The 12,649-nt window shown below is 44.9% G+C and overlaps 1 protein-coding gene and 1 long non-coding RNA gene across 2 annotated transcripts in view; one reads left to right on the top strand and one right to left on the bottom strand.

Moving 5' to 3' along the window:
* The window catches only part of LOC135055750 (fer-1-like protein 4), a 346,065-nt gene that overhangs the window by 129,157 nt on the left and 204,259 nt on the right, over positions 1–12,649 (bottom strand). Inside the window, exons 29-30 of the mRNA XM_063960172.1 lie at positions 7,970–8,135; positions 5,934–6,031 (exon numbers count right to left, since the gene is read on the bottom strand). Coding sequence (XP_063816242.1) covers positions 5,934–6,031; positions 7,970–8,135 — 264 coding nt within the window. The remainder of the gene's footprint in view (positions 1–5,933; positions 6,032–7,969; positions 8,136–12,649) is intronic.
* Positions 1–12,649, top strand: part of LOC135055752 (uncharacterized) — a 39,106-nt gene that overhangs the window by 22,134 nt on the left and 4,323 nt on the right. The window contains exons 4-5 of the long non-coding RNA XR_010243800.1: positions 7,591–7,763; positions 8,007–8,114. This is a non-coding gene — a long non-coding RNA (uncharacterized LOC135055752). The remainder of the gene's footprint in view (positions 1–7,590; positions 7,764–8,006; positions 8,115–12,649) is intronic.

The raw sequence follows: 12,649 nt of genomic DNA, 5'->3' as shown, positions 1-12,649 counted from the left end.
GCCGGTTGACGACATGAGAGGGCCGGCGAACAAATTAGTATCTGTCCAGGCGTCTCAAACACCGTCAGGGGCTGTAAAATGCCCATTTACCTCAGTCGGTCGACACAGACCCAGACACGGACACTGATTTCAGTGTCGACGGTGAAGAAACAAACGTATTTTCTTTTAGGGCCACACGTTAAGGGCAATGAAGGAGGTGTTACGTATTTCTGATACTCCAAGTACCACAAAAAAGGGTATTATGTGTGAGGTGAAAAAACTACCTGTAGTTTTTCCTGAATCAGATAAATTAAATGAAGTGTGTGATGATGCGTGGGTTTCCCCCGATAGAAAATTATTGGCGGTATACCTTTTCCCGCCAGAAGTTAAGGCGCGGTGGGAAACACCCCTCAGGGTGGATAAGGCGCTCACACGCTTATCAGAACAAGTGGCGGTACCATCTACGGATAGGGCCGTACTTAAGGAGCCAGCTGATAGGAGGCTGAAAAATATCCTAAAAAGTATACACACACATGCTGGTGTTATACTGCGACCAGCGATCGCCTCAGCCTGGATGTGCAGAGCTGAGGTGGCTTGGTCGGATTCCCTGACTAAAAATATTGATACCTTTGACAGGGACAGTATTTTATTGACTATAGAGCATTTAAAGGATGCATTTCTATATACGCGAGATGCGCAGAGGGATATTTGCACTCTGGCATCAAGAGTAAATGCGATGTCCATATCTGCAAGAAGATGTTTATGGACACGACAGTGGTCAGGTGATGCAGATTCCAAACGGCACAAAGATGTATTGCCGTATAAAGGGGAGGAGTTATATGGGGTCGGTCCATGGGACCTGGTGGCCAGGGCAACTGCTGGAAAATCCACAGTTTTTTACCCTAAGTCACATCTCTGCAGAAAAAGACACCGTCTTTTCAGCCTCAGTCCTTTCGTCCCTATAAGAGTCATATCTGCCCAGGGATAGAGGAATGGGAAGAAGACTGCAGCAGGCAGCCCATTCCCAGGAACAGAAGCCCTCCACCGCTTCTACCAAGTTCTCAGCATGACGCTGGGACCGTACAGGACCCCTGGATCCTACAAGTAGTATCCAAGGGGTACAGATTGGAATGTCGAGAGGTTTCCCCCCTCGCAGGTTCCTGTAGTCTGCTGTACCAATGTCTCCCTCCGACAGGGAGGCAGTATTGAAAACAATTCACAAGCTGTATTCCCAGCAGGTGATAATAAAATTACCCCTCCGACAACAAGGAAAGGGGTATTACTCCACACTATATGGTGGTACTGAAGGCTAGGTGAGACCTATTCTAAATCTGAAAAATTTTAACACTTACAAGGGTTCAAATCCAGATGGAGTCACTCAGAGCAGTGATAGCAAAGAACAAGGGGACTATATGGTGTCCCGGGACATCAGGGATGCTTACCTCCATGTCCCAAAATTTGCCTTTTCTCACCAAGGGTACCTCAGGTTCGTGGTACAGAACTGTCACTATCAGTTTCAAGACGATGCCGTTGGATTGTCCAAGGCACCCCGGGTCCTTACCAAGGTAATGACCTAAAGGAGGATTCGTCTTCAAAGAAAATGGACGACCTCCTGATAAGAACAAGGTCCAGAGAACAGTTGGAGGTCGGAGTAGCACTATCTCAAGTAGTTCTACGACAGCACGGGTGGATTCTAAATATTCCAAAACCGCAGTTGTTCCGACGACACGTCTGCTGGTCCTAGGGATGATTCTGGACACAGTCCAGGAAAAGGTGTTTCTCCCAGAGGAGAAAGCCAGGGAGTTATCCGAGCTAATCGGGATCCTCCTAAAACCAGGAAAAGTGTCAGTGCATCATTGCACAAGAGTCCTGGTAAAAATGGTGGCTTATTACGAAGCGCTTCCATTCGGCAGATTTCAAGCAAGAACTCTTCAGTGGGATCTGCTGGACAAATGGTCCGGATCGCATCTTCAGATGCATCAGCGGATAACCCTATATCCAAGGACAAGGGTGTCTCTCCTGTGGTGATTACAGAGTGCTCAACTTCTAGAGGGCCGCAGATTCGGCATTCAGGATTGGATGCTCGTGACCACGGAGGCCAGCCTGAGAGGCTGGGGAGCAGTCACACAAGGAGTGTGATCAAGTCTGGAGAATTCTCTCCACATAAATATACTGGAGCTAAGAGCAAATTTATAATGCTCTAAGCTTAGCAAGACCTCTGCTTCAAGGTCAGCCGGTATTGATCCAGTGGGATAACATCACGGCAGTCGCCCACGTAAACAGAAAGGGCGGCACAAGAAGCAGGAGGGCAGTGGCAAAACTGCAAGGATTTTTCGCTAGGCGGAAAATCATGTGATAGCACTGTCAGCAGTGTTCATTCCGGGAGTGGACGACTGGGAAGCAGACTTCCTCAGCAGGCACGACCTCCACCCGGGAGAGTGGGAACTTCATCGGGAAGTTTTCCGCATGATTGTGAACCGTTGGGAAAGACCAAAGGTGGACATGATGGCGTCCCGCCCGAACAAAAAATGGGACAGGTATTGCGCCAGGTCACGAGACCTTCAGGCGATAGCTGTGGACGTCCTGGTAACACCGTGGGTGTAACAGTCGGTGTATGTGTTCCCTCCTCTGCTTCTCATAACCAAGGTATTGAGAATTATAAGACATAGAGGAGTAAGAACTATACTCGTGGCTCCGGATTGGCCAAGAGGGACTTGGTAACCGGAACTTCAAGAGATGCTCACAGAGGACTAATGGCCTCGGGAGCTAAGAAGGGATTTGCTTTCAGCAAGTACCATGTCTGTTCCAAGAGGAACCGTGGCATCGGCCTTTAAGAAAGGACCTGCTCCAGCAGGGACCTTGTCTGTTCCAAGACTTACCGCGACTGCGTTTGACGGCATGGCGGTTTGAACGCCGGATCCTAAGGGAAAAGGCATTCCGGAAGAGGTCATACCTACCCTGGTCAAAGCCAGGAAGGAAGTGACCGCACAACGTTATCACCACATGTGGTAAAAATATGTTGCGTGGGTGAGGCCAGGAAGGCCCCACGAAAAAATTTCAACTAGGTCGATTTCTGCACTTCCTGCAAACAGGAGTGTCTATGAGCCTCAAATTGGGGTCCATTAAGGTTCAAGTTTCGGCCCTATAGATTTTCTTCCAGAAAGAATTGGCTTCAGTTCCTGAAGTCCAGACGTTTGTCAAGGGAGTATTGCATATACAGCCCTTGTGTGCCTCCAGTGGCACCGTGGGATCTCAACGTAGTGTTGGGATTCCTCAAATCATATTGGTTTGAACCACTCAAATCTGTGGATTTGAAATATCTCACATGGAAAGTGACCATGCTGTTGGCCCTGGCCTCGGCCAGGCGATTGTCAAAATTGGCAGCTTTGTCTTACAAAAGCCCATATTTGATTTTCCATTCGGACAGGGCAGAACTGCGGACTCGTCCCCAGTTTCTTCCTAAGGTGGTGTCAGCGTTTCACCTGAAACAACCTATTGTGGTGCCTGCGGCTACTAGGGACTTGGAAGACTCCAAGTTGCTAGACGTTGTCAGGGCCCTGAAAATATATATATATATATATATAATTCCAGGACGGCTGGAGTCAGAAAGTCTGACTTGCTGTTTATATTGTAGGCACCCAAAAAGCTGGGTGCTCCTGCTTCTAAGCAGACTATTGCTCGTTGGATTTGTAGTACAATTCAGCTTGCACATTCTGTGGCAGGCCTGCCACAGCCAAAATCTGTAAATGCCCATTCCACAAGGAAGGTGGGCTCATCTTGGGCGGCTGCCCGAGGGGTCTCGGCTTTACAACTTTGCCGAGCAGCTACTTGGTCAGGGGCAAACACGTTTGCTAAATTCTACAAATTTGATACCCTGGCTGAGGAGGACCTGGAGTTCTCTCATTCGGTGCTGCAGAGTCATCCGCACTCTCCCGCCCGTTTGGGAGCTTTGGTATAATCCCCATGGTCCTGACGGAGTCCCCAGCATCCACTAGGACGTTAGAGAAAATAAGATTTTACTTACCGATAAATCTATTTCTCATAGTCCGTAGTGGATGCTGGGCGCCCATCCCAAGTGCGGATTGTCTGCATTACTTGTACATAGTTATTGTTACAAAAAAATCGGGTTATTATTGTTGTGAGCCATCTTTTTTAGAGGCTACTTCATTGTTATCATACTGTTAACTGGGTTCAAATCACAAGTTGTACGGTGTGATTGGTGTGGCTGGTATGAGTCTTACCCGGGATTCAAGATCCTTCCTTATTGTGTACGCTCGTCCGGGCACAGTACCTAACTGAGGCTTGGAGGAGGGTCATAGGGGGAGGAGCCAGTACACACCATGTGATCCTAAAAGCTTGCTTTTGTGCCCTGTCTCCTGCGGAGCCGCTATTCCCCATGGTCCTGACGGAGTCCCCAGCATCCACTACGGACTATGAGAAATAGATTTATCGGTAAGTAAAATCTTATTTTTACAGTGTATGCATATTACTTACACCTTTATTTAAACCTCAGAAAAATGGTGTGACAATATGACATTATTTGGTTGATTCATTAATTGCCATTACATTTGCTTGGATACCTGGGATACATCTCTATACATATACATTTGATATAAGGCAAATTGTATGCACATAATTCCTATGGCATACTAAAACACATCTTTTCAGATGTTTGTCTATTAGTTTTATAGCTGTGTAAATTAAATAAGGCTGCCATCGCATACCTATTTTTTTCACTTTCACTCAGACAATCCATTCACATGTCAGTATTTGGACACTCACTTGATTGGACACTTTGTAATGTTTGGAATTGATAAAAGGTATAAGACACACCCTCTGGGTGGTGCTAGACACCTCTTCCCCACAATGCAGTGCTATATACACCCCTCTGGTGGCACACTATGGGGCAGGGTTGGTTCTAAATCCAAGTTGGGTAAGGGACCTCTGATGTCACCAGGGGTGGAGCCACATCACCAGGGGGAGGAGCCATGGCCGAACAGGGTACCCGAATTATACCCTCGCGGGCTCGCTTCGCTCGCCACCGAGTTACTAACGGTAGTAGTTGGTGGCGTGGATAGTAGAGGAACTATCCTGCTGGCCTAGCTCCTCCCCATGGTGGCATTGCTCCTCCCACCTGACATCATAGGTCCTTTAGGTCACTTGGATCTAGCATCTACCATGGGGCAGAGTATCCATTTTATATTTTGCTGTATGTACACCCTTATGGAATGTGCTGCCCATGCGTGTGCTCTAAGTAGACATTTATATTAGTAATGTAATATTGTAATACAGGTTGAGTATCCCATATCCAAATATTCCGAAATACGGAATATTCCAAAATACGGACTTTTTTGAGTGAGAGTGAGAAAGTGAAACCTTTGTTTTTTGATGGCTCAATGTACACAAACTTTGTTTAATACACAAAGTTATTAAAAATATTGCATTAAATGACCTCTAGGCTGTATGTATAAGGTGTATATGAAACATAAATGAATTGTGTGAATGTAGACACACTTTGTTTAATGCACAAAGTTATAAAAAATATTGTCTAAAATGACCTTCAGGCTGTGTGTATAAGGTGTATATGTAACATAAATGCATTCTGTGCTTAGATTTAGGTCCCATCACCATGATATCTCATTATGGTATGCAATTATTCCAAAATACGGAAAAATCCGATATCCAAAATACCTCTGGTCCCAAGCATTTTGGATAAGGGATACTCAACCTGTATAATATAAATATAATGATGTCTGAACACTTTCCTGACTCATAGTATACTCTGATGCACTATCCTCATTCCACACTCAATAATAATAAATTGTACCTCCTTCAGACGCACCTTCCTCACACACACAGTCAACACTTGACTTGCCTGGACCACTTTACACCCTATCAATAACACCACAAACTGTGTTTTCCATATTCTCTTAGGTGTGGTGAGTCCAACATACCTTTACCAGGTTAAGAGGGTTGAACTTTTTGTCTTTTTCGTCTTGGTCCACATTTATAACGGCTGGTATGGAAACAAGCCTAGCAAAAGTTTTTTTTTCTGAAAAATAAAAGTAATTTTCTGTAATGTGAGCATGAATGCAGTACACATTGGCGTCATTCCTATTAGCCACAAACGGGGTGTGTTGCTATTGCAATGGCGTAGAAATGCAAGCAATGGTACCGCAACTTGTCCCCCTTGTGGGCCGATCTCACCCTGGACTCAGACTTTTAGGGCAAACAGAAATCCATAAATTCAGAGGTATCGTAAGTGCAGCATACAGCCATACTTACTCGTGCCATGAGCAAACTCACGGCTTATAGGAATGACCCCAATATATTTTGTATATCAGCAAATTCACCTGCCAAATGAAGTTAACAGAGGAAAAAAATAAAATGATAAATAATTAATTAATAAATAAATACAATAGTATAAATACAAACATTGGGTAAGTGGCTATCTATTGCATAAACTGTAATTTATTAAAACCATAGAACACACATAAGGCCTTTCAATACATTGAGCATCCTATTGGTCAGAGCTGTAACTAGACTTTTTGGTGCCCTGAGCAAGAGAGAGAATTATTGGCACATCCCTCTGCCCCCCCCCCCCCCCCCCCCCCCGAGAAAGCCCATGCTATGATGCCCCTTCCAACATTTTATATATTATAATATATGATATAATATATTATATTATATATAGATAATACACATTTATAGACCACTACATGAAATTGGATTTGGACACAAATCCTCTTTATACCACATTCATGCACTTAACTTGTTATTCAGTTACAATACCCTTTATTAAATAACACTTTTCAATATACTGCCATACCGGATTCGAACCTATAACCTGTTGAATTCTAATCAAACATCTTACTCATTGGGCTATTTGATCCTGCATAAAAACTATGACCACTATATGAAGCTACTGGTACTTTGTAAAAAAAAATAATAATCAGCATTGCAATTGAGCAGATCTATGTAGTGTGCAGTCACACTTCCAATCTCTTGCAGCCACACACTACATAGATCTCCTCAGCCGATCATTTTTTCACAAAGATAAGCTTCAAATAGTTAGAATTCTCTAGCTTAGAATCATCTAGCTTTCTATGCAAGGGCAGATAGATCAATGAATAAATTGTCTGATTGCAATGCCACAGGCAATGGGTTCGAATCTCGGGTATGTCAGCACCTTGAAATGTAATAAAGGACAGTGTGACTGAATAACAAAGAAATCTAAGTCTCTGCACTAAAATTTCCCCATGGGATTCTTGCAGAATAAATGATGGTCATATATTTCATAATGAACATTGTTCTAACTATAATGTGACTTTTCTTATTGACTATAGAAAATATTTTCTGGCTTATTTTATATCGTAGCATTTACACTATCAATTATATACTTGAATCTGTTAACATATTTTCGCTGAGTAATTTATTCACAAATTAAACTCCTAAAACTATGTTTTAATAAGACCTCATTAAAAATTTGATTTTATCAGTATATGGTATTTAAACACAATAGTCCATCTGAATTAGAGTGCTTCCAAATAAGAGTCTTCTACTTTCCATTCTCTTCTTTTGGTATTCATTTTGTTACTCTTTGACTCACAGGGAGCACCACTGATGGTAACCCTTATATACACTTAAAGGGACAGTAAATATTTCATGTGTATGGTTACCTGAACCAGAAGCAATTTCTGAGATGCAAATTCAGTTTTTCAGAGGACATTATCTATATTTACATGCAATTTTTTGACTGGTGCGGCTCCCACAAAAATTAAACAGTAAGTTAAACAACTACAGTTTTGTGTTTTGACTAGTTGCTAGATGGAAGAGTGCAACTATCTACTCCAGGAGATGGCATCTGTAACCAGATCTGGTGATAGGACTGTTGTATAGATCTGGGCAACTTTGGCAGGGAAGCAGAACGCAAGCTGCCTATGATTTCAAAAGCCGTATAGAAATATAGTACATTATCCTCACAGCTTACGTTTTTTAACTTCTGCTTCATCACTGATCTCTTCCAGTTCCTTTGGAGCAAACTTCATAAGATTAGACACAACTGCAGACCCGACCATGACAGAACGGCCAAATGCTCGTTTCTCCACTACGAAAATACTCAAAGGTGGATGGAGGTACACTTGTTCTGGAAGCTTCTGCAATTACATTGACAGTATTCAGTTAACAGCTCAATTTAATGTGGTTTGTCACCATCGGCTAACTACTTATGAATCATTTCAACTTCAACTATTAGTTCAGACATGTATCTTAATTTTTTGCTTGGCATTACAAAGAGTAGGTTTAATAAATGTAAAAAATCTTCAGGTTATCTGTTTTATATGAGAAATAAAAATAATGTGCCGTGCTACAAAATACTGAATGGCAAATATGCAAAATGTGGTTTAATTAACAACAGTTTTTCATGCGCTTAAGCTGTTTAATATACTGAAGGCCAAACCACCATACAAAGTGTGTTAATTAAATAAAAACAAGGTCTCAAACTGCATATGCAGTTGCAAACCTTGCTGGGGCACAACCTGTCTCATACACCAAGCAGTGCAGCTGAGCTCCACATGCTCTGACCTCTCACATGTCCGTAAGCAAAAAGAAAATTAAAGAAAGTATTAAAAAGCCCCTAACTTCCGTTACCTTACAGCTACTTTGCATCAGCTCCAGCCAGTGCCGTAACTAGACATTTTAGCGCTGTGTGCAAGAAACAGCATCTGTGCCCCCCCACCCCCTCATCATATCACATACAAAACAGGGTCAGTTCACACCATAGGCGCATGCCAAAAATCTAGGGTTGATGGCTTCATGGGGAAGACAATAAAATAATACCAATTCATATTAAGCTGTACAGAAGTCTCCATTATTCAATTTATGCTGCACAGTAGCACCACTTACACACATTACACCAGGTACAACCCCTGTTACACATTGCGGCAGGTAGAGCCCCTGTCACATATTACGCCAGGTAGAGTCACATTTACACATTACTCCAGGCAGAGTCTCCCTTTCTCTAACGTCCTAGTGGATGCTGGGGACTCCGTAAGGACCATGGGGAATAGACGGGTTCCGCAGGAGACAGGGCACTTTAAGAAACAATTTGGATTCTGGTGTATTCTGGCTCCTCCCTCTATGTCCCTCCTCCAGACCTCAGTTTGAATCTGTGCCCGGCCAGAGCTGGGTGCTACTTAGTGAGCTCTCCTGAGCTTGCTAAAAAGAAAGTATTTTGTTTGGTTTTTTATTTTCAGAGAGATCTGCTGGCAACAGACTCTCTGCTACGTGGGACTGAGGGGAGAGAAGCAGCCCTACTCACTGAAGATAGGTCCTGCTTCTTAGGCTACTGGACACCATTAGCTCCAGAGGGATCGTACACAGGATCGCACCCTTGGTCGTCCGATCCCGGAGCCGCGCCGCCGTCCCCCTCGCAGAGCCGGAAGACAGAAGCCGGTGACAGAAGCAAGAAGACTTCAAAATCGGCGGCAGAAGACTCCAGTCTTCATATGAGGTAGCGCACAGCACTGCAGCTGTGCGCCATTGCTCCCACACTAAACCCACATACTCCGGTGTCACTGTAGGGTGCAGGGCGCAGGGGGGGGGGGGTGCCCTGGGCAGCAATTAGAGACCTCTTGGCAAAAGTGCGCATATATACAGTTGGGCACTGTATATATGCATGGGCCCCTGCCATATTTTTACACAGAAACTCGGGACAGAAGCCCGCCGCTGAGGGGGCGGGGCTTCTTCCTCAGCACTCACCAGCGCCATTTTCTCTCCACAGCTCCGCTGAGAGGAAGCTCCCCAGGCTCTCCCCTGCAGAATCACGGTAGAAGAGGGTAAAAAGAGAGGGGGGGCACATAAATTTGGCGCAAAAACAGTATATACAGCAGCTACTGGGTAAACACTAAGTTACTGTGTGATTCCTGGGTCATATAGCGCTGGGGTGTGTGCTGGCATACTCTCTCTCTGTCTCTCCAAAAGGCCTTGTGGGGGAACTGTCTTCAAATAGAGCATCCCCTGTGTGTGTGGTGTGTCGGTACGCTTGTGTCGACATGTTTGACGAGGAAGGCTATGTGGAAACAGCGGGAACAAATAAATGTGGGGTCACCGCCGACGGCGCCGACACCCGATTGGATGGATATGTGGAAGGTTTTAAAAGATAATGTTACTTCCTTGCATAAAAGGTTGGATAAAGCTGATGCCGTGGGACAGCCGGGGTCTCAGCCCATGCCTGATCCTATGTCGCAGAGGCCGTCTGGGTCTCAGAAGCGCCCACTATCCCAAATTGTTGACACAGATATCGACACGGATTCTGACTCCAGTGTCGATGGCGATGATGCAAAGTTACAGCCTAAAATGGCTAAAGCCATCCGTTACATGATTATAGCAATGAAAGATGTGTTGCACATCACAGAGGAAACCCCAGTCCCTGACAAGAGGGTTTATATGTATGGGGGAAAAAAAGGCAAGAGGTGACCTTTCCCCCTTCACATGAGTTAAATGAGTTATGTGAAAAGGCTTGGGAATCTCCAGATAGAAAACTGCAGATTTCCAAACGGATGCTTATGGCGTATCCTTTCCCGCCAACGGACAGGTTACGCTGGGAATCCTTCCCTAGGGTAGACAAAGCTTTAACACGCTTATCCAAGAGGGTAGCCCTACCGTCACAGGATACGGCCACCCTAAAAGATGCTGCGGAAAGAAAGCAGGAGGGTATCCTGAAGTCCATTTATACACATTCAGGTACCTTACTAAGGCCGGCGATTGCGTCGGCCTGGATGTGTAGTGCTGTAGCAGCATGGACAGATACCTTGTCTGAGGAACTTGTTACCTTGGACAAGGATACTATATTACTGACCCTGGGGCATATAAAAGACGCTGTCCTATATATGAGAGATGCTCAAAGAGACATTAGCCTACTGGGCTCTAGAATAAATGCAATGTCGATTTCTGCCAGAAGGGTCCTGTGGACTCGGCAATGGACAGGAGATGCCGACTCAAAAAGGCACATGGAGGTTTTACCTTACAAGGGTGAGGAGTTGTTTGGGGAGGGTCTCTCTGACCTGGTCTCCACAGCTACGGCTGGAAAGTCAAATTTTTTGCCATATGTTCCCTCACAACCTAAGAAAGCACCGTATTACCAAATGCAGTCCTTTCGATCACAAAAAGGCAAGAAAGTCAGAGGTGCGTCCTTTCTTGCCAGAGGCAGGGGTAGAGGAAAGAAGCTGCACAATACAGCTAGTTCCCAGGAACAGAAGTCCTCCCCGGCTTCCACTAAATCCACCGCATGACGCTGGGGCTCCACAGGCGGAGCCAGGCCCGGTGAGGGACGCGTCTCCGAAATTTCAGCCACAAGTGGGTTCACTCCCAGGTGGATCCCTGGGCGATAGAGATTGTGTCTCAGGGATACAAGCTGGAATTCGAAGAGATGCCCCCTCACCGATACCTCAAATCGGCCCTGCCTGCTTCCCCCTTAGAGAGGGAAATAGTGTTAGCTGCAATTCACAAATTGTGTCTTCAACAGGTGGTGGTCAAGGTTCCCCTCCTTCAACAAGGAAAGGGTTATTATTCGACCATGTTTGTGGTACCGAAACCGGACGGTTCGGTCAGACCCATATTAAATTTAAAATCCCTGAACATATACCTGAAAAGGTTCAAGTTCAAGATGGAATCGCTCAGAGCGGTCATCGCAAGCCTGGAAGGGGGGGATTTTATGGTGTCTCTGGACATCAAGGATGCTTACCTTCATGTTCCCATTTATCCACCTCATCAGGCGTACCTCAGATTTGTGGTACAGGATTGTCATTACCAATTCCAGACGTTGCCGTTTGGTCTCTCCACGGCACCGAGAATATTTACAAAGGTAATGGCGGAAATGATGGTGCTCCTGCATTACACTGTGGCTTCAGTCTTGCCAGACAGCTTCTCTCTGTGTGCCATGTGCCAGGCAACTCAGCTATGCTGAGAGTCTTGACAACGCTGTGCATCTTAATCACATAAATAAAACAACTGGGAGTGACAAAACTAGTTTGCTAAATTGCACTGATCAATTTGATGTACAACATTTGTGTGACTGAGTCTGAATCTGTATATGAAGTGCTGCTATGCAGTGGCCTTGGCTTTTTCTCATGCCAAGTTCAGTTGTGCTTCATCTGCGACTTTGTACATGTTTAAAACTAATTCCTCTGTGGTTAAAGTCACAGCCCCTCGCATCTCTAGTAGACTGTGAGCAGTGTTTTGCTGCATCTGCGATGCGAATTAGACAAGCAAAATGTAGAGAAAAAGACGGTACTCTGCACCTCTTGGAGTGCCTCAGTTGCATCGGTGTCTTGCGCCGTATGACGTATATTGGGGGCGACGCCAAAGACTGGAAGCTAATCGAGGTGGCAGAAGCTTTGCAGTTAGGGGTGAGAACTCTGAAACACCTTCCGCTGAGGAGTTAAAAGGGAGGCTCCCCTAACCTTGTTGTCCCTTAACAACAGTTAAAAATGGGGGTAGACTCCCCATATCTGTGTATCCCGGTTTAAAATAAAGGGGATAGATTCATCTTATGTGGTGTGGCCCATAATGGCGATATAGGAGTAGGCACCCCATGCGGTTAGTGTGTCCATTTTTTTTAAATAATCTGAAAGAGGTTGGCTCCCCTTTTTGACTTCCCCGGGTTTTAAGG

Source organism: Pseudophryne corroboree, chromosome 3 (genome assembly GCF_028390025.1).
Source record: "Pseudophryne corroboree isolate aPseCor3 chromosome 3, aPseCor3.hap2, whole genome shotgun sequence".
Classification (NCBI taxonomy): domain Eukaryota; kingdom Metazoa; phylum Chordata; class Amphibia; order Anura; family Myobatrachidae; genus Pseudophryne; species Pseudophryne corroboree.
This window is presented reverse-complemented; position numbering and strand designations above follow the sequence as displayed.